This window comes from Amphiura filiformis, chromosome 5, assembly GCF_039555335.1.
Source record: "Amphiura filiformis chromosome 5, Afil_fr2py, whole genome shotgun sequence".
NCBI lineage: Eukaryota > Metazoa > Echinodermata > Ophiuroidea > Amphilepidida > Amphiuridae > Amphiura > Amphiura filiformis.
In genome coordinates this window covers 78,530,001-78,553,405 of record NC_092632.1, presented here as the reverse complement: position 1 = coordinate 78,553,405, position 23,405 = coordinate 78,530,001, and the positions used below count along the sequence as shown (strand labels likewise).

Genomic DNA, 23,405 nt, shown 5'->3' with positions numbered 1-23,405 from the left:
AATCAAGTACTGTATACTTTACTACACATGATCCTCCATCATTATGACTTTTTTAAGTGCCCTGGGCAGTTAATAGAACAAATATGATATGTAGACATCCACCCCTGTGTGCGGCAGTAAATGTACACTTCATGTCAACTGGTATTTCTCACTTCAGATACATGCCTTTGATCTAATTGAAACTTTTTGTGACTGTCTACCATTTAAGACATTATTTCAGGAAATTTTTCCACAAAAAAAAGTCTCATTTAAAACTTTGCTCCCTGTCATTGTGCTACTCCCGATAAATTCCACCCCACCCCTGGAAGACACACCCTGAATTATTAGGGGTTAAATAGACAGCCGGAATTTAAATGTCAGCAAATCCCCAATAGAAGACACTGCCAAAATCTATAAAAATTGGTTGGAAAGTTGGAAAACTTTTCATGATAAAAACTTGAACGGTGGTGATGCAACTGCAAATTTAGCTTTTGCAAACCTAATCATTCACCGAGTTACGCAGCATATTCACCTCATTTTTTTTCAATCATAGTGATTAAAGTTTTTAAAAATATCCAGGGACCTCAAAATAGTGAGCATCAGTTACTATGTCCCCCTATCAACTACATCGCATCAAACAAAACAATCTTGCGTCTTCACGTATTAACACGCCGCATCAAACATAAAAAACGTGTATCATTTAGTTTGCGTCATCTCGCGAGATCGCGTATCAACACGTTGCCTCTAAAGCAAGTGGGAATAATCATGGGAATAATGAACACAGGAAAATCAAAATGAGTGAGGAGAGTGCATTGGGTGATGCATGGGTGACCATCAAACTTTGCGAACATGGCAAATATACAATAGCCGTTATAAATTTTTTGAGCATTGGACTTACTAATATACTGACTTAAAAACTGTACATTTTATATTTCACATTCACAAATTTTTTAGCAGTTGACTAGGAAGAAGTGCTATAACCATGATACTAGGGACAGATAAGAGGCAGAGCGGATAAGAGGGAGAAGAGGGATGTGAGCTAAAGGGGGAACAGTGGAAAGAACAGGAGGATAGGGGACAACATGGGGGGACAAAGAAGAAGTTGATTAAATGAATTAAATGAAACAACTGATCAATCAGTAATAAATTAGGGAGTTGGTAAAATAGAGGCCATCAGCGTGACGTCATATGCCGCCATCTTGTGGGTACACACTGTGATGGTCGTTCGATCTCCATGCGTGAGCGGCAAAATCACTGCGTTGATGTGCGATAACAGCTGCGTGGCAAGCTGTGCCCTGCGCGTAGTGTCCGACGCATGAACACACAGATCATTTGCACCCACAAGATGGCGAAAGGCTGACGGCCTCTATTGTTCGCAATAAAAACTCGGAGGGTGGCGATGCATTTGCATACCTGCCAACATTGAAAACCTAGAAAACAGAGTACATGGCGAACGTAGGGCGCGAACGTAGGGTGTGAAGCGCCCGTAGTATCGCCTCTGACGGCGGGGGTTCCAGGGGCCCGCGCCCCTGGTGTGGTCCAGGGGCAAAGCCCCGGTGGGGGTTGAGGGGGCAAAGCCCTCCAAAGCTAGAGGGTTTCTACACTGTAAAAACCCTTATAAGCCCCTTCACAGAAGACACATTTTATAGAAAAACAACAATACAGAACAAGGTGAAAATGAAGCCCTAGGCTTTTATACACTTTGAGGAGGGATTTATACTCCATATCTAGCAACAATTTCAACACATATTTGATGACTACAACCATTGAAAAAAATGTGAAAAACATTCTGGGACCTGTTTTTATAAGTTTGAAAAATATGCTTCCTTCACACAGAAAATGTGCTTTTAAAAATGCAGTTTCCTATACTTTAGTACATAACGATCATTCGTTGAAGCGATTTTTTGGCTTTATAACAAGGCCTACGTGACTGATAGGACATTGATATGATGCACAATACAAAGGTGAACATTTAAAAAAATCATTTTTTTTTAATTTTTTCAAAGTTTTTGGCGACTTTAGAGAACCTCTAGACCTATTCTGAAGGTTTGTATTTGAGGAGGTATTTATACTCCATATCTGGCAAAACTTTCAACATATATTTGATGACTGCAACCTTTGAAAAAATGTGAAAAAACATTCTGGGACCTGTTTTTACAAGTTTGAAAAAATATGCTTCCTTCACATAGAAAATGTGCTTTGAAAAATGCAGTTTCCTATATACTTTTGTACATAACGATCATTCGTTGAAGCGATTTTTGGCTTTATAACAAGGCCTACGTGCCAGATAGGACACTGATATGATGCACAATACAAAGTTTAAAATTCAGAAAAAAAAATCCATTTAACAAAAAGTTTTTGTTGACATTGGAGAACCACTAGACGTATTCTGAAGTGCTGGGATCATTCACAGTTAATTTGAAAAATATTGGAAAAAAATTACAAAAAAATTACAGTTTGTTATCCTTAATATGGAAACCACTAACTAATGTTTACCTCTTCATCTATCACATTATTATACATGCATTGGTTTTCCATGCATTTATAATATGTGCTAGATGAAGAGGTCAACATTAGTTACTAGCGCCACCTGTAAAAAAAGTAAACATACTTATGAGACCATTTTTGGACCATAATGTACAGAAGGACCAGTAATTACACTGACAAAATTTCATCGATATAGCTCCTTCGCTTCTGGGTGATGTCAAAAACTTTTGGATACCCCCACGTACTAGGCTATTCCAGTTGAAATCCATACACCCCCTATGGAAGACATAACCTTAATTTCCCACGGGTGTAGACTTCAAATGGAGTCACTCATTTAGATATCCCCATTTATAATTCACACTCATTGGGTGGAAGATTAAGATCATATCTTCCATAGGGGGTGCATGGATTTCAACTGGAATCGTCCATTCCAGTCAATCCAGTGCCATGTCTTCAAAATCATTTTAGGAACATACTACTTGATATTGAACAGATATAAATCACGAGAATGTGAGTCTTTCATACCATCTCCAGAGAAGTACTCGGTAGGTACAATATTTTCATTCCATAAGATCAGTTCTGTTGGGTACAATGGCGTCTCATTTAGAACCTCTATCTGAGACTGTCTCCTCTCATGTCTGGACACCTGCAAGGATAATAATAATAATAATAGTACTGTACATTTCTATTGCGCACAAATCTGCAAGAAAGCACTCATTGCACAAGAGCTTCAAATATTATGAAAACAAGCAATTTTAAATAAGCAAGAACATAATCATAAGCAATATTCATAAGGTGAGTTTTAAGACATGATTTAAATGATTCAAGAGAAGAATAAGTACGGATATGATGAGGTAGAGAGTTCCACAGATGAGGAGCTGCCATAGCAACTGATCTGTCCCCCCATGACCGGATGTTTTTTGTTCAACAAGAAGATCTTTTGTAGCTGGGCGTGCGTGGATTGTATGTATGAAGTTCAGTGATGTGTGATGGTGCAATTCCATTTACAGATATGTGGTATTTCATTCATTCGTTTATTTTGATTTTCCATATATGTGAGAAGAAGTAAGCTTATATTATTGAAGTGTTAAATAAACTGGCAGTCAATGTAAATCAGATAAGATTGGGGTGAGACTGTAAGGTTTTGAATCATACTGCAAAACAAGAAAGAATTACCAATGTACCGAGTGATAAATATATGCACCAATTGCTCAGTAACCTGTTCAGTAAGGAATCTGCAAATTTTGCCCAAGTTTCTGATTTGATATGAAGCAGATTTGACAGCTGCAGATTTGTGAATTTGAGAGTCATTTGAGTATCTGAGTTTACACACAGATTGTAAACTTGTTTCATAGGAGCAATAGCAGAGTCACCAATTCTAATTTGTAAGTCTGTGTTTTGTTTTGAGCCATTTAAAATAAACTTAAGGATTGGCAACATAGTATGATCAGAATGAAGACCAAGATAAATGAAAGCTATTTAATTTACGCACAAATCTTCAACTTCTGAATGGAGCATATTCCACAAGACACCCCTAAGTGTGATATATGGTGCCAATATGCTAAATACAAAATATCGCCAGCTCACATTCAAAATTTGTTTCACGCCTTTGTGTAAAGATTCTTGTAAACACACTAAAGTTGACACTTTTAAGTTACACAGCAGCTTATCCATACACCCTCTGCAGAAGACATTATCTTAATCTCCCACACAGGGTGTGTACATTCCAAATGGAGTCACCCATTCTGGTAACCCCATTTGAAATTCACACTCCCTGTGTGGAAGATTAAGGTCATGTCTTCCATAGGGTGTATGGATTTCAACTGGAATAGTTCTACATGTTTATTCTTGGAATGATGTGGGGCCGTAGTGGTCAGCGACAACCTGTAAAGTGTGCTGAGGCTTGTGGATCAACGTCTAGGCATTGTGCCTGTGCGCAGCGCACTATAAATCACTGCGCTTTTTTTTCCTTACCATGAGTTCCAGAAGGAATTGTTTTTCATGTGGTGATTCTTCTCCTTCATCAAGACTTGGTAACAGGAACAGGTGGGCCGCAAACTTATGTAGGTCTGTAGTACTACAAAATACAAGCAACAGGATTGAATTCTTGTTTTAAATTAATTCCATTTGCTCACCAGTAACAGTCATCGATAATTTTTTATAAGGCTGCCTATATGTGCAGGACATACAACAATGCGAGACACAAATAATATGAAGAACCGCAGAGAAATCATGCTGGGCTGGGATAGGTTACATTGTTCCTTTGCAATCATTGCATTGTATTACACCCCTTCTTACGCTCTGCTCTGCATTATACATACAATATATTTGGCCATTGATCTTGATCTTCCTGATGGATTGAACTTAAAGCAATAATATGTGATTTGCATAAAGAATAGATTCCTAATTAAATGTTAGTTTTCACTTTTAATTTTGAGCCAAACAAATGAGGTAAAATGAAGAAAATTGCTGTTTCATCCCAGCGCCTACAATATGTGTATTAACTCACTGATTATTATTGAGTGGAGCTTCATGCAGCTGGGACATATAAATAAGACAAATAGCGATTATGCAGACAGTTCATATGTCATTCATTCAATGCACAGTGGATTCAATGATAAACATGTATGAGACATGTTAGCCATCACTCGATCTGTGAACTCAGAATAAAACCGGAGATCTCTGAATTTAATATTAAACTTTAATACTGTAATTATGCACTTCAGGCTTAGTCTTTCACATGGTATTTTAGAACACCAATGAGCATTATAATCAGGCCAAAAAAAAAAATGTTGTGTTGCCCTCAAGTGGGAAAATGGGAAATTTGGGTCGGACGGTCGGATTTCTTTTTTTTTTTCTTTCTTTTTTTTTTCAAACCTTCAGTTTTTAAAAATCCCCTCAAATATTAAATAATGCTTCTTCAATTAGGGTACATTTGTCAATTTTGACTTCTGGATACCTGTTAGATATCAATTAAAGACTAGTCTTTCAATAAAATATTAATTTTAAGTGAAAAACATTGATTTTTTGAACAAATCTGTAAAAATCATCATTCACAAAAAAACAATGCCGACCCTGATTTGTCAGGATTAGGGTCGGGCGGTTGAGGGCAACACAACAATTTTTTATTTTTGGCCTCATGCAAAAAGTAGGAATTCAAAAAAAAATTGATGTTGTCGCTGTGGATCAAATCACATATTATGGCTTTAACAAATGGTGTTGAGAGAAATAGCAAAATGATAATTTACCTGAGTTTTTCAAAGTGTTTTACAAGTGTTTCTCTCGTGTCCACACTAGCTATATTTGTCATGGAAAACCTCTTGAGGTCTGGAAATAACTTGAAGGCTGCCCTCTGTTGAAAAACAGATACATTCATCATTAAATTGAGTCTATATCTGTACCCTATTGATGCTTTGCATGGTCATCTCAAAATGAGGTTCTACTTGAAATGTATGGGTGCATGGTCATCTCAAAATGAGGTTCTACTTGAAATGTATGGGTGTATGGTCATCTCAAAATGAGGTTCTACTTGAAATGTATGGGTGTATGGTCATCTCAAAATGAGGTTCTACTTGAAATGTATGGGTGTATGGTCATCTCAAAATGAGGTTCTACTTGAAATGTATGGGTGTATGGTCATCTCAAAATGAGGTTCTACTTCATCTCAAAATGAGGTTCTACTTGAAATGTATGGGTGTATGGTCATCTCAAAATGAGGTTCTACTTGAAATGTATGGGTGAATGGTCATCTCAAAATGAGGTTCTACTTGAAATGTATGGGTGTATGGTCATCTCAAAATGAGGTTCTACTTGAAATGTATGGGTGTATGGTCATCTCAAAATGAGGTTCTACTTGTAATGTATGGGTGTATGGTCATCTCAAAATGAGGTTCTACTTGAAATGTATGGGTGTATGGTCATCTCAAAATGAGGTTCTACTTGAAATGTATGGGTGTATGGTCATCTCAAAATGAGGTTCTACTTCATCTCAAAATGAGGTTCTACTTGAAATGTATGGGTGTATGGTCATCTCAAAATGAGGTTCTACTTGAAATGTATGGGTGTATGGTCATCTCAAAATGAGGTTCTACTTCATCTCAAAATGAGGTTCTACTTGAAATGTATGGGTGAATGGTCATCTCAAAATGAGGTTCTACTTGAAATGTATGGGTGTATGGTCATCTCAAAATGAGGTTCTACTTGAAATGTATGGGTGTATGGTCATCTCAAAATGAGGTTCTACTTGAAATGTATGGGTGTATGGTCATCTCAAAATGAGGTTCTACTTGAAATGTATGGGTGTATGGTCATCTCAAAATGAGGTTCTACTTGAAATGTATGGGTGTATGGTCATCTCAAAATGAGGTTCTACTTGAAATGTATGGGTGAATGGTCATCTCAAAATGAGGTTCTACTTGAAATGTATGGGTGTATGGTCATCTCAAAATGAGGTTCTACTTGAAATGTATGGGTGTATGGTCATCTCAAAATGAGGTTCTACTTGAAATGTATGGGTGTATGGTCATCTCAAAATGAGGTTCTACTTGAAATGTATGGGTGTATGGTCATCTCAAATGAGGTTCTACTTGAAATGTATGGGTGTATGGTCATCTCAAAATGAGGTTCTACTTGAAATGTATGGGTGTATGGTCATCTCAAAATGAGGTTCTACTTGAAATGTATGGGTGTATGGTCATCTCAAAATGAGGTTCTACTTGAAATGTATGGGTGTATGGTCATCTCAAAATGAGGTTCTACTTGAAATGTATGGGTGTATGGTCATCTCAAAATGAGGTTCTACTTGAAATGTATGGGTGAATGGTCATCTCAAAATGAGGTTCTACTTGAAATGTATGGGTGTATGGTCATCTCAAAATGAGGTTCTACTTGAAATGTATGGGTGTATGGTCATCTCAAAATGAGGTTCTACTTGTAATGTATGGGTGTATGGTCATCTCAAAATGAGGTTCTACTTGAAATGTATGGGTGTATGGTCATCTCAAAATGAGGTTCTACTTGAAATGTATGGGTGTATGGTCATCTCAAAATGAGGTTCTACTTGAAATGTATGGGTGTATGGTCATCTCAAAATGAGGTTCTACTGAAAATGAGGTTCTAATGTATGGGTGTATGGTCATCTCAAAATGAGGTTCTACTTGTAATGTATGGGTGTATGGTCATCTCAAAATGAGGTTCTACTTGAAATGTATGGGTGTATGGTCATCTCAAAATGAGGTTCTACTTGAAATGTATGGGTGAATGGTCATCTCAAAATGAGGTTCTACTTGAAATGTATGGGTGTATGGTCATCTCAAAATGAGGTTCTACTTGAAATGTATGGGTGTATGGTCATCTCAAAATGAGGTTCTACTTGAAATGTATGGGTGTATGGTCATCTCAAAATGAGGTTCTACTTGAAATGTATGGGTGTATGGTCATCTCAAAATGAGGTTCTACTTGAAATGTATGGGTGCATGGTCATCTCAAAATGAGGTTCTACTTGAAATGTATGGGTGTATGGTCATCTCAAAATGAGGTTCTACTTGAAATGTATGGGTGTATGGTCATCTCAAAATGAGGTTCTACTTGAAATGTATGGGTGTATGGTCATCTCAAAATGAGGTTCTACTTGAAATGTATGGGTGTATGGTCATCTCAAAATGAGGTTCTACTTGAAATGTATGGGTGTATGCCCTCATATGCAAGCCATGTACCGCGTACAATTTTCAAAACCCTTCTGATGCCTTGCTATAAAAGCACAACAAACAAAAATGCACTTTTGCAAGAATCTCATTTTGGTAGCAAGATTGCCGATCTATGCAATGGTCAACACCAATGTTTTCTTGTAACATACATGTAGTTTTCAACCCTACCATTTCTATTTTAAACATGACTCAACAACAATACTTGAAACTGATACTGGCAGCTGTAGTTCTAATTTATGGGAACAAATGTGCCACATGGTCAAAATGGAGCAATTTAGAGAGAAGAACAATGGGCAATTTTGTAATAAAGTGTGATATACTGTGGCAATGTGTGTAGTAGCGCACTGTGCATTTGTTATGTTGTAACTTTGCACATGAGACCAAGATTGCCTTTCAAACATTAGAACATAATTATTCAAATGTTTTTGTAATCCCTATATTGGAGACCAAAACAAGCGCAGGTTTTATACATTTGATACATTTAACCACATTATTGAGAAAGTTGAGGTAAAATTAAAAATCAAAATCAAATGAAAGTAAGCATTGTAAGACTAGCCCCATGTCTGTCACAACACATTTATAAGTCTGCTAGTTCCAATTTATTTTGATTTGAACACAGCAACATTTCTGGAAAAAAGTTCTCTATGATCATCAGAAATCAAATGTGCTATTCCAGTTGAAATCCATACACCCCTATGGAAAACATGACCTTCATCTCCCACACAGGGGGTGTAGATTTCAAATTGAGTCACCCATTCAGGTATCCCATTAGAAATTCACACTCCCTGTGTGGAAGATTAAGGTCATGTCTTTAACAGGGGGTGTATGGATTTCAACTGGAATAACCTAATGCTTCTGACAGGGAAGCTGTACATACCTGTAATGAGCTCATCCTATCATAGTGTATATCGGTCATCTCATGGTCTGTCAAGGCTGTACCGGTGGAATCACTAATCTCAAATCCTGCATAGAACTGTAGGTTATCCAGAAGCTGTAGGACACAAAATATACAAATACGGTGATCGGAAGGTCGTGGGTTCGAATCCTGCACCAACACATTCCCTTGCATTTTTGTGTTGGGTTGTGTGCCAGTCGGAATTTGTGTTTGTCATGAAGGAATCACAGGTATTGAACTTGTTTAATTGGAGTCACAACTGACCAACTCGAACTGAGGACAGTGATGTCACAATTTTACCATTAGTCTTTATAGCAATATGCTTTAAAAAAAAAGGAAGGTTTTTATTTCAAACTCTAATGGTGATCCGCAGGTCAAATTGCTAGAATTTTACATTAAACACACCTGAACAAACACAATGAGATTTGCAGGCAGCAGCTTAATCAGCACTAATATTGCAACATTGAAACAAACAACTATACAAACATCCATTCCCCCGTAGACAACGAGGATAAAGTGCCTTGCCCAAGGACACAACACGTTGGCACAAGCCGGGTTTGAACTAGTAACCTATGGATTATGAGTCAGGCGTCTTATCCACTCGGCCACACGTGCTCCACAAGGCCTTTATTTTCAAATTTTTAATTGAAACAGTATTTGTATTTGATTGTCATAGTATTTTAAATGATTTTATAGTGTATCATTATTTTCTTATACCTTTTGAAGGTTGTATGAAGCTTATAAAACTAGTAAATTTGCTTAATCTAATTCATGACATACCTGATTGAAGAGTTTGCCTTCATCCCTTTTGGCAAGGTTGGACAATCTACATTGAACTACTACATGGGCATCATCCATGACAGCATTGAAGAACCGCCTTGTTGGGAGCTGAGCCTGTACAGAAATCATTCAAAATGGTTAATATTAGGGGGGTCCACATCTTGTAGTCTTCTTTGAATAGCACTTTTATCTGGCTTAGTAAATTGTAAGCTCTTAATATTTTCTCACAGCCAATACATTTGAAAATCAACCAAGGGTGGCACTGTCCTGCACCCCTCCTTCACTAGTTGGTCCCCAAAATGTAACTTCTCATGTAGTAAGGAACATATGGACCCTTTCCTGGACCCCAAGTTTGAGAGGCTAGTGCTACCTACCCTATCCCTGAACCCAACTAAAGATAGACAGCCCTACAGTGCTCACTTTGTGTACCCTTGTGCTCTACCTCACTTGTTTCTCCAGGGGTACTCGATGCAAATGACTGTTTGGGGAAGTGTCACAAACATGGGTCTCATTTTTGGTCATTTGGTATATCAATGGCCCCTTTTAGGCTCTTTTGGTATAAAATATGGATGAGTCATTTTTTTTCTTCAAAATTCTCTTTTTTTTTTAAAAAAAGGTTTTGGAAAATAGCCCAATTTTGCCCCCTTGTAGTCCAAATTGTCTAAATTTGCCAAAAAAAATGTGAACATTTGAACAATTCTACTAATTTGTGTTCAATCTGGGCAACCATTTTGACATTTGGTAGAGAGATGGGTCCAAATTTCTCGGGAAATTGGTATATTGATGGGTCCACTTTCAAATTCTCAGTGGCACACACAACACCAAATTTGAGTACCTCCCCCCAGGCTTGTATCATCCCCACCCAGGTTTAATAAGAACCTTCAAAAGGATTGCAAATATTTAAGTGTTGAAAGAACTTTTCCTACAGTTGCACGCTTTGCTGAAACTGAGTAATTTTGATAAATCTCAAGAGAATACATTGCTAAGTATACAAATAGTGACTGCTATGAGGGGCATGGTTAAAATTATAGGCCCAAGGTGATCTCAAAACGAGGGTCATAGCATGGTTTTGAGATCACCACGGGCCTATAATGTTAACCATGACCCGAATAAAGCAGTCAATATTTGTTTTATATATCTCATTAATATAGATTTTTGTCATCTGATTGGTTAAAAGGCCTATTTTATTGTTCATAGGCCATGGTAAAATTTACAAAGAAAATTTTTCGTTATGAACCGATCGCGTCACCGCAACTGGCAGGCAACGCATTGGCGCTGTGTGCGCAATGTGAACACGCCATCATGAGCATAGAGTTTAATCGGGACGCACACCGATGATATGAAAATGACTACTCTCGGGGAATAGTTCAGTTCAAGACTATTACCCGGGGAATAGTTCAGTTTTCACATAATTCTTAAAATGGAGGGCATAGCTAATTCAATGACTGCACTTTTAACCAATAAGATGACAGGAATCTATATATGAGGTATATAATACTATCTATCATTGAAGGGCATGTTAAACCATCAACAAACGTCACAACATGAACTCATCTTACCTCTAAATCTATCATGAGCTCCACAAATCTCTCACAATATTGCACTTGACTCTTAGCAACAGAACCTGCAAATATAACAACAACAACAAAAAAAAGTTATATATTTTTTGGAGGGAAAAAAATGACATAGTTTCTACAAACAAGAGTAAATATGTGACTTTCTAATACCGGTACTTAATTATGAGTGGATAAAAGTCTTTTGTTTTTTTGTTTGTTTTACTTCTTCTTTGTCCTAATTACTCATCATGAGGATAATGTCAGTAATCCTCTGTTCTTCCATGAAGCCCAAGTTTTACAAAGCCCACTAATTTATACAGTTTCTGTTATTCACAAATGAGTGAATTCTCTTGGATACCTTAATTGCAGATTAACCACCTCATCGGAGGAAGGCTAAAAACCCTCTGTTTATTTAATACATCGTTGCTGTAGCCTAGGCCTAGTACACACTGGCTATGGGAACTGAGCTATTGGATACCTTGTTGCATATAACAAACAACAAAACCAGTAAACAACTCAGTGATTGTCACTGATTTAACTATAATATTTTTTATTTCTTCCGTGGTCAGACCTGTGCATATCGCATACACGAGTGTAAACACAAAGGTGATAAACAATCATGCCGATTGGCTGATCAACAGTCTTGACAACAAAACAAACGGTTTACCCATTGGTCGGCGGCGCATATATATAAGGGAGGAGACCTCACCACTTCTACGAGATCGCCGATCACCAGCACGTACCTCACAGAAGAAATTAAAAATCAACTTTAAACTCAAATGAAAACAAGTATTCATGTCATACATTTAGTTTTTATGTATACAAGGCACTCTTTCTTACCTTTCTCAGAAACTCCATTCAACACTTTATAGAACCTTTTCAGCAAGCTTGAGAGAAAATGTCTTTCAGTCTCATTCCTGTAGATAACATAAGCAAATAAGATTCTTGGAGCATGATTTGAACTGATGCAAACCTAAATTAAAGTGATGCAAAAGGCTAAAATACACTTGAAAGCTCATCAATCCACTGCAGCATTGTGAAAAGTAGCAATTATTCTGGTTTACACACGTATAACCCTAATCCTATTATTAAATTATGACCTTAACCCTAATTATAACCCTAACCCTAATTATAACCCAACCTAACCCCAACTCTAACCCTAATTATAACCCAACCTAACCCCAACTCTAACCCCAAAACACAGGGTGTGCAGGGTAAACCAGAATTGTACCTAAAAGTAACATAAAGGTCTGAACGTAAAGATTCTACATGTAATTCAAAATTTTCACTTTCAATTCAATATGGTTCTTGAAGGCTTCATCAAAATATGAAGGAGAAAAGTATACTGCACTCTCCTCTCCTGTGTCAGAGTCTAACAACCTCTGACATATCATCTCAAGCACCACACAGAGTGAATAGTCTATAGGGATACATGACAACATCTCTCAGAAAAAGTATTGCTTTGAGCGTAGCTGTAAATTTGTCTGAACATGAGAGAAGTACTTTTGAGACTATTTGTCACACCTCAAGAAACAAAAGACCAAATTAATTAAAGATATGAAAGTGTAAAATTTGAATTCCATGGAAAATTCCTTCTTTGATGAAGAATCAAATAGCTCTGACTTTTCATACAATATTCAAGAAGAACATATCGATAACTATTTGAAAAAAGAAAAAGAAAATTATTACAGGTTAATAACTGCGCATCAGTTATTTGGAGGGCATTGTGAAAAATCTAAACATTTTGCCTTTGGAACCAAGCTCAGGAATATCAAGATAGAAATTTGATTGGGACGCACATATGATGTACCGTATTCGTCCGAGTATAGTCCCACGCTCGAGTATAGTCCCACCCCCATTTTTCTAAAAATTCCAGAAATTGTAAAAAAAAAAAAAAAAAATTCAAAATGCATTCAAATTCAATGCATTTTGAAATCATTAATAGAGTATGACATGAATACAAATGATCAATTTTCATATTTAAAATACAAAATATCTTGAAATTGTTTTTTTTTTTTTTTTTTTTTTTTTTTTTAATGAATAATCCTAGCATTTAATATTTTATTTTATTTTCCAAAACCGAAAAAAAAACTTTAAAAAAAAGTTAAAATTTTTTTTTTTTTTTTTTTTTAAATTCGAGTATAATCCCACCCCCAATTGTCTCGAGACATCAGGAAAACACAACACCAAAGCAATGATTAGACTCCGCATTGCCCTCCCGATCATGAGGACCATTTATTAAGCTATTTATGACCATTCAACAATTTTATATTCATATACATAAATATAATTGAGATAAATAATGATAAATAATGATAGATTTCATAATATAATAATAATATAATAATCATAGCACTTTCATAGCAGTTAAGACATAATATAAATAGTTATTTATCTTCCAATAAATATTATTAATAACACAATACAAGAATTATTGGAAATATGTGTACAACAAGCCAACCATATAGGCTGGACATGCAAGAATTGACTTCTGTATCACATTTAACCAAATTTCATCTTAAGCAAATACAGATACCTCTTTGGATCAAACAGAGGATTGAATTGGAAAACAATATTTATAACGCAATTATTAAATAAACAGAAATCTCCAAAAGAAGAAACAATGCCAACTCTATCAATGAATTAAATCTTTAAATCCCTATATAAGCTGGTAATTATTGAAAAGTCAGCCAAATTTTACTATAAAAATATATTAATAAATGAAATAATCCACTGACAAAAAGATACTTCAAATAAGCATAAATTACTCTACATAAAGCGTAGTAGAAAGTGGAGACAATCTACCGACAAGTTTCATCAGGTATTGACGAGACTTCATACAAAGCGTAGTAGAAAGTGGAGACAATCTACAGACAAGTTTCATCAGGTATTGACGAGACTCCATACAAAGCGCAGTAGAAAGTGGAGACAATCTACAGATTTAGATTCTTCAGGATTTGAAGAAAATCCATAAAAGCAAACATTTCCCTTTAAAAGCGTAGTAGAAAGTGGAGACAATCTACAGACAAGTTTCATCAGGTATTGACGAGACTCCATACAAAGCGTAGTAGAAAGTGGAGACAATCTACAGACGAGTCTCATCAGGTATTGACGAGACTCCATACAAAGCGTAGTAGAAAGTGGAGACAATCTACAGACAAGTTTCATCAGGTATTGACGAGACTCCATACAAAGCGTAGTAGAAAGTGGAGACAATCTACAGACGAATCTCATCAGGTATTGACGAGATTCCATACAAAGCGCAGTAGAAAGTGGAGACAATCTACAGACGAGATTCTTCAGGATTTGAAGAAAATCCATAAAAGCATACATTTCCCATTAAAAGCGTAGTAGAAAGTGGAGACAATCTACAGACAAGTTTCATCAGGTATTGACGAGACTCCATACAAAGCGTAGTAGAAAGTGGAGACAATCTACAGACGAGTCTCATCAGGTATTGACGAGACTCCATACAAAGCGTAGTAGAAAGTGGAGACAATCTACAGACAAGTTTCATCAGGTATTGACGAGACTCCATACAAAGCGTAGTAGAAAGTGGAGACAATCTACAGACGCAGTCTCATCAGGTATTGACGAGACTCCACACAAAGCGTAGTAGAAAGTGGAGACAATCTACAGACAAGTTTCATCAGGTATTGACGAGACCCCATACAAAGCGTAGTAGAAAGTGGAGACAATCTACTGACGAGATTCTTCAGGATTTGAAGAAACTCCATACAAAGCATTTATTAAGACAACACAAAGCGTAGTAGAAAGTGGAGACAATCTACAGACGAGATTCTTCAGGATTTGAAGAACTCCATAAAAAGCATTCATAAAGCCATCACAAAGCGTAGTAGAAAGTGGAGACAATCTACTGACGAGATTCTTCAGGATTTGAAGAAAACTCCAGACAAAGCAGAGAGTAGCATAATTTGACATACTTTTATTGAAGCATCTTGGACAAATGAGATAACTGAATTACCCTTCCAGCTACTGGGAGGGTGGGTGGATTTTTGGTCCAGCATGATCGGAGGAGCAAATGCAAGTGGCTTACTAAGAAAGGTGTGAACACAACAAAAGAAATGGAATTAAAGCAGAGACCTGATTGGCTGCACCCCACTAAAGTGCCATCTGAATGGCCAAGAATCTGGGATTGTTGCTATAACAACACAACAACTCCTACATCATTCCAATACCATGACCCAAATCAATAGCATAAACTTTCAAGAGGACTTGATATGGCTCAAGTGGAACTGATAGGATAATTGTCCAGACTTGGCTGCACATGAATGCCCAAGTTTCCCTGATGCTGAGACAATCTGGTTTTTAAAAGATTTTCAACTTTGAAAAACGTCATTGTGAAAAATGTTCACCTAAAAAACGGGTGGGACTATACTCGGACCAATACGGTAATACGCAGAGGTTGTGAATATAATTTAAGACATACTTACTTTTGTTTAGTCTGTGTGTCTGCTTTCTTGTCATTTTTCTTGATGATATTCCAGAATTTCTTGTACTTAGGATAAGATTTCAGCTCCATCTCCAGTCGACCCTGAATCAAAATAATTAGGTGCAGAAAAGTATCTCTCAAATTTTCATTAAATGCACTTCTGTGATGATAAACCTTGCTGATAAAGCCTCCTTTTACATAGTTCTTTCATTCATCCAGCACATTTTTAAAAAAAGTTTTGGCATCTACTTTATTATAATTTTGAAGCACTATCATAGAGGCTATGCAATAGGACCTTACTTGTGACACAGAATTTTATTTAAATGAAGACAGACAGAGTCATCTTCATTTAAATAAAATTAAGTCTTTCAAGAGGCCTCCATTTTGAATTTCCATGATAATACAATAAAATAGTTAGCAGGTATGAATGGTTTTGGAATCGATCTAGAAACCTGCCCCTCTGTCATCTTAGAGCTGTCCTGCAACATGACTGCCATTTCAATTGTTATATGGTTCTGAATGGTTTATTGCATAGGGTCACCGTCTACTTTTATTTTGTCTCAACACTTGTACAATGTACACACATTTTTAAACTGTGCACATCAGAAATCATGAATTTCCTAAAATAAAAAAGTAAAACAGAAATATTGATTCTGTAGAACCCTTGTAAGGTTGCAATGTTTTATGCAGGTAACAGGTAATCAGAAGATGATATAATTTACGAAATTGTTTGCAGCTTTAATTAATTCTTTTCAACAGACACTTGAGATGTTGTCTTGATACTTCAATTTGATGGAAAAAAAGAGTATAAAGGTTCTGTGTTCTTATTTGCTGGTGGGAATTTTATGGGAGGGCACTTTTAGGTTGTGTCTAAAATTCCACTTATGTCAAGGGAGCCCAGAGCGCCATTAGGCGAATCTTTACGGTATATTTTTAAGGTGGTTTAGTTTAAGACATCTACTTACAGGCAGGAGACATATCCACATAGGTAGTGACACCAGTCTTTGCACTTGCTCTCTGATGATGTCAACCTCCTAGAAAAACAAAAGTTGCTCATGTTTAGGATTTATTCATATAAAATATTTTCACTTATGGAGCTGATCATGTATCTTATAATTATTTAAAACAATCTTCTAGTTAAACTCTCTTTCAGAGCAACATTTCTGTATACATACTATCACTGTACATAGTTGAAATCAGTGGAAAAGGGCAACTATGTTTCTATTGAAACTGGTTACTGGTCAACCATCCCTCATCTATTACTACTCACAAAAATTGGTCTGTTGTAATTGACATTGGGAAACATTTTCCCCACATTCTCCCTCTTAACATGATAGAGTAGTATAAAAGAAGTTAGAATAAGAGATCCCACACTCTTTATGGGCCCTATGCCTTATGCTGGTTTCATATTTTCCTGCTGCTTACCATTTTGCCTCTCTGACAACCATTTTGTTTCCCTGCTCAGGTACACCAGAAACGCTAGCGGTGACCAGCAGCACCTCAATATATCGATCACTTCCGCTGCTTTGCCCAATACGGCAAATTGCTATGAGTTGAATCCAAGTCAACTCGGGAGCGGTGTCCCTCTGACGTACGAAAACAGGACACAATTTTTGGCCAATGAGATCAGAGCAGTAACATTGACTTATCAGATTCATGCCGATGCCACTCGATAATGTACTGCTTGGAGATTACCTGCCGCTTTAAAAAAATGCAAGCGGCACGATGAGGCATCACGCCCTCAGCGGCAAGCAGCAGAAAGTATGAAACCAGCATTACACTATGGGAAATCATCCACATTGGGTTGTCAAGCATAGGAACCAATACAGTACAAAACTAAACAAGAGACAAACAAGGTTTATGGATGTAGCATTTATTTAGTGCACCTAATCAAATGTAACATGTACAAACATAGTGCACACTCACAATCAAAGCTTGCCAGGAGCACAACAAAATCATTCAGAGATTCATTATACAGCTTTACCCACTTGGATGGATAAGGTTGATTGATAACAGTGATGGTGAGATTTGGTCAATTGACCAAAATAGTGAGAAATATGTGATTCCATCAGTTGGCAGAAAAATGTGAGAGAGTGGCCATAAGGACGCCTTACACCAGTAGGTGTTGCCAGTTCCTTTCTCCATGAGCAACTCACAACCATGTGGGAGAGTCTAACCTCTATGGATTTGTTTGGTACTCACCAGACTGTTGAAGCAATGAATAAGGAACACCAGCAGCAATGATTCTTCTTTGTGAGAAATGCCACTCTTTTCCCCTTCCACACAAAGGTTCATAATCTGTCTGAAGAACCCTGGGAAGTGTTGAGGATGAGCTTTACATGCCTGAATCAAGAGTGAAAAATATGTGCAATATGACCAGATGATGATTATGTGATATAAGTACACAAATAGAAAAATATTTGGCAATATAACAGTCCACTTGGTAAGCTACTCCTGTATAGCAAATTAAGAGCCCCTAAAGTTGCCGGCAGAAATAAACTCGTTATGTTGCAACGTCTGACACCTTTTTAATCAGACCGAATATGCCGTACTGCGCAGGTCAACGAGCAACCAATCACGCCGCGCCTCTGCCCTGACGTCAGACGCAACATCACTGCACATTAATTCAACCCATGTGAAAATAAAGTTTTCTAATGTGAAACAGTTAGACAACACTTTTGACCCCAAGCAGAGACACTTCCGGGTCGTGCCTTGTCAGATCATAATTTCCCGGGAGTTTCCAAGGCAGCAAGATTGGCATTGTTTTTTGGCCAATGAGAGCTGTCCTTTCTGCTGCATTAGGTCAATGAGATTGCGGATTTTGTCATTCCATTTGTTGACCAGCAATCGGGTAGACGAAAAATTTATAATGGCTACAATCTTTAATTGCAGATTATATGAAAATAAAATTATTGTCTATCCTGATGGTCAATAAGTGTTGTCAAAATTTTGTGTTCCTAGTGTTGTTTGTCTCTGTCTGGGGTTAAAGGAACAAAATTATGACAGGCTTACCTCCCATGGTGGCACACTTTCTCTGAATTTCTCATTGATCATTACTACCATAGACAGTACATGAGTTTTGCTTGCCTGAAAAGAAAGAGGTAAAAAATGCAGTTAAGAGTGTTATTTATTTATTTCCCCTATCATTCAAAATATTATTTTGATACAATTTTTTTTACAATGTTTTTGAGTATATATCATTACTTCAATATCACATGATACTAACTTGTGTACAGTGTACTTTACCTTGTCAGGATTATAATTTGGCCATAGGTAGTTTTCCAAGTACTGACTAAACTCCAGAAGCATCACACGTCTGATGGAAAAGCTGTGCGATAAAAAAAGATTCATCACAAACATTAGTTTGGTCTTAACCCCTTGAGCACTACCTGCCGATCTAACATTGCCTCTGATTGGTCGATTACAAGATGTTTTTGTGTGGTGAAATTATTCTAACAATGTTGCCGATTGGTCCATATACATGTCTATTGATAATAAAAACTTATTTTGGCCAATCGGCAGGTAGTTCTCATGGGGTTAAGGAAACATTAAAATGCTCTAAACAAGAAAATGAAGAGCAATTTTGTAACACAGTCAATGCAGTCAACTTTTGAAAAGTTAGAGCACTTGCAACTTTAGGTTTTGCAACTAACTTGTGTTCATTGTGGAAATCTGTACGTGTGCAGCTACGTGGGCAGCAACACACACAATACAGCACAGCTGAAACATATGCAGAACTGATCAATTGTGCTCTTGGATAACAGTATCACGTAACCTGCCTCTTACGCTGTATGTACGGAGTGTACGTGATGGTAATGTTCCATGATTGCCACACATTTTGTGTTAGTGCTATTGTTGATATCTTTATCTGCTGTAGCCATGTCATGACATTCAAATCCTGATGTTGACATGATGTTGCGAACCCATGTCCGATTTGTGACTCTTTTAATCTTGGGACATCTTTAAGATCCTAGATATTTTTAAAGTCCTCATGTTTCCTTTTCAGTATACACTGTTGGCAGGGCACCCTTTTTAAAGGGTGCCACTTGGAAATTTGGAAAATCCTTAAAAGGGTGGGGGTTTAAACTTTGTTGGTAAAAAGGGTGGATTGATATAAAGGGTGGGAGTAAAATAAAAAGGGTGGGAGTGCCAGCTTTATACAATATATCATTGAATGATAAAATCATCCTAGTTTCCAAGAATAAGTGCCAAACCACAAGAATAAGTGCCAAACCACTGCCAGCAAACCATATCGCAAGATAAAATTCCATTATTTTGATGCATGTTTACATCTAATAGGTTATCGTGTGATGATAGGTGCAGAATTTGGCGTACCGTACTTGATTTACTTCAAACCAAATTGCCTGTGACTTCATCAATGTATTGGGGAAAAAGCAAAAAGTGGTGGGGGTCAGGAATTTTCAGTATAAAGGGTGCCTCAGTAAGAAGTGGTGGGGGTCAGGAATTTTCAATATAAAGGGTGCCTCAATAAAAAGGGTGGGGGTAAAATAAAAAGGGTGGGGGTCAAACCCCACTGCCAAGTATGGTATATTTACTTTACCAAAGACTGATTAGAATTGCACCTAAGCCTGCATATTATTTTCATGTCTGATTTGTGTCAGTTTACAGGATCTACAAAGCATGATCAAATTATGTGTATTCCACTTGAAGATAAAAATGCTGATATAATCTACATCCAATATAATGAATTGACTATATAACTACAACATACTGACACTCACCTGTTTTTTAGAAGTTCTTTGTGATATATATCTTCTATCACCTAAGAAAAATGAATATAAATTAAGCAATTAATAATGTCTAGAATAAATGAGACCAATAGACCAATACCTCAATAACACATGCCAATAAATGATGCAACATATGAATATATGTGTGTGCCCCCTGGTATTGATGTAAAAACATGCAAAATCAGTATATTATGGGATATTAGGAGTCACTCGCCCCACTTCTCCCAGTCCTGGTATGCCCCCGGAGTAAGAAAACAAATATTTTCATTTTGACTTCTTTATCATCATTATCTTCTTTTGTGCTCATCTTACTTTTTCTGTTTTCTTTGTCTTCATCATTTTTTTCCCTCTTTTCTGTCATGTCATACAAATATTCTCAGTCAAAAACTTGGAATGTGTGCACATCACACAATTGCAGTACTACAAGTAGAAATGCAAACATCGATTTTAAATGCCGTAACCACATGAAGAAAGACTGTCACTTGAGCTAAAATGCTGCCATCCTATTTAATTGATGTCTTTATTATCTTTTGTTCCTCGATCAGGGTTAATCAAAATAATATGAAAGTGACAAAATATGAAAGTGACAAAATATGAAAGTGACAAAATATGAAAGGGACAGCACATGGGTCAGTGGAGCAAGGATAATGTGTATTTTTGCAATGCCTATTTATATACCATATTTCCTCGAATAGTCACCCCCTTCAATTAAACACCCCACCACTTTTTTCAACCAAGATGTTTCAAAAATGCTGATATTTACATGCTATCTTGTGTAGTAAGCTTACCAAGGTGCGCACATGGTCGCGAATGGTGTCGGTAATTTGCACAAATCTGGTTGCAACTCCAGAAGTAAACCAGAAGTCATCGTTCCTAAGTTCATAGTTCATCATTTCACCATGAGTTTTAAGCTTACCTAATGATTTTAAAGGGGAATTATCGTTCTAAAAATGACCTCTAATAAATGTCCCCTTTTGGAAAATGTAACACCCGGGGACTATTCGAGGAAATACAATAAGAGCTATAAAATCTGAACAGACCTGTATTGAATGGTACAGCATTGCTTTGATTGATACGGTATACATAGTATGTAAGGTTAGTGTGCTTATTTTTATAGCCTTACCTTAGGCTCAAATGGTAGCCTTGGTATATGACTATGCGGTGCCCAATATCTACTCGCAAGTTGCGTCAAGATATCTGCATTTATCTGCTCCACAGTTGGGGCTTGCCCCATCCCTTTCTTCTTGGTACTCATTGCTCTGTACAGTATGGTCACTGAAGGAGAATCATTGGTTTACAGCTGTTTACTAGAAAAACAAAAAACAGGAAAACAAAGGAAACTGATAATTGTTTTATACCATTACGTGCACCCTATTGAGCATGAACATTATATTCCATGAATAAAATATGAATAAAATTTTGACCAAAATTCTTTTAACTGTACAATACTAGTGGATGTGTGCGATGTAGTTTGTTGCTAAAAACCAATACTTCTTTTAATTGCATGATTTAATCATACCCTAAATCCTATCCAAAACACCTTTACTCTGATTAATCTTGCAATGTTAAGATTAAAGTGGTGGTACTGACACTAACTTTTTAATTAAAAAGTGGCCTATGGAGTGCTGATGAACTGATGAACCGTATATGATGAATGTTCACACGTAACAGTGGTTCTGTAGCCCGGCGGCCATTCAGACCAAATGTGTTTATCATGATCACCCACGAGTAGAAATTTGCGGGAACAGTGTTTACAGACCTAGATGCGAGTCAATTTGTGTATCAATATGCAGCTTTATGGATATTGTACAAATAATCTAGTCTTCTGATAGTTAGTAAATTAATTAGTTTGTGCATCCATTTATTTCTTTTTTATACTACATGTATAGCGAATACTGTAAACAACTTTTTGACCAAGGTGTTAGCCAGCGACCCGTCCACCCGTTCTAAGTGCAATGACTTATTCAATCAAGTCAAGTTCAATTCAGTCAAGGACAGGAGAAACTGTTAATTACTTTTTCACCTGGACTAAATACCTGGGACTAATACTTTATATATGCTGAAGAGATTTTAGTTGCTTAAAAGGGCATTTCGTGATCCACAGCCTCATCCATCCCCTTATCCCCCACTTTTCTCAAAAAAAGTTGAGATTTTTATATCACTGGAATACTCTGGCTACATAATGTTTATGTACAAAATATTTCTTGCAGATTAATTCGTTTCGCAAAGATATCGCGAAATTTGAATTTCGTTCTGGTGCACCAGAACGAAATTACAACCGTTGCTTCACCACGCATTGCAAGGTTGTCGAATTCATCATGTTGGCTGTATAATTGTTGTCTATGTGAGTACTATGTCGTAAAGTTAAGCTTACCTCTCCTGACTCTTCCCCTTATTACAATACGCTTCTCGAACATGTATTGACTTATTAAAGAGAGCTGCATATATAGACAGTGATTAAAAACAAAAGATATACTTACGAAGGCACTAATTTTGTGTAAAATTCACCCTTTTGAATCAGTTTGGTCAGCATGGGTGACGGGCGCTTTTTAATCGTAAATGCAACGTTTTGGAGTTGCCAGTCCAACCGTTTCAATCAATTAAAATACCTGTTGCATGTACTACACCAAAAGCTACCAAATTTGGGATGAGTTATAACTAGAGGCAAATGGTGGTCATAGACCACAAACCTAGCTGGGGCATGTTGGTGTTGTGGAGGTATCTGACCCCTGCAAAATGTTCCAAAAATGTCCCCCTGTCATGAGGTTTGTTGTCACCGAGTTTTGAGTCCTGTACTCC

At 36.9% G+C, this 23,405-nt stretch overlaps 1 protein-coding gene across 1 annotated transcript in view; it reads right to left on the bottom strand.

The window, feature by feature from the left end:
- Positions 1-23,187, bottom strand: part of LOC140153775 (RNA helicase aquarius-like) — a 78,456-nt gene extending 55,269 nt beyond the window's left edge. Inside the window, exons 1-15 of the mRNA XM_072176629.1 lie at positions 23,087-23,187; positions 21,730-21,913; positions 20,598-20,638; positions 19,102-19,183; positions 18,868-18,942; positions 18,058-18,198; positions 16,821-16,889; positions 15,857-15,957; positions 12,243-12,319; positions 11,406-11,470; positions 9,847-9,960; positions 9,049-9,162; positions 5,715-5,818; positions 4,441-4,543; positions 2,992-3,112 (exon numbers count right to left, since the gene is read on the bottom strand). Coding sequence (XP_072032730.1) covers positions 2,992-3,112; positions 4,441-4,543; positions 5,715-5,818; positions 9,049-9,162; positions 9,847-9,960; positions 11,406-11,470; positions 12,243-12,319; positions 15,857-15,957; positions 16,821-16,889; positions 18,058-18,198; positions 18,868-18,942; positions 19,102-19,183; positions 20,598-20,638; positions 21,730-21,861 — 1,339 coding nt within the window. The 5' untranslated portion in view covers positions 21,862-21,913; positions 23,087-23,187. The remainder of the gene's footprint in view (positions 1-2,991; positions 3,113-4,440; positions 4,544-5,714; positions 5,819-9,048; positions 9,163-9,846; positions 9,961-11,405; positions 11,471-12,242; positions 12,320-15,856; positions 15,958-16,820; positions 16,890-18,057; positions 18,199-18,867; positions 18,943-19,101; positions 19,184-20,597; positions 20,639-21,729; positions 21,914-23,086) is intronic.
- Positions 23,188-23,405: the final 218 nt, after the last annotated feature.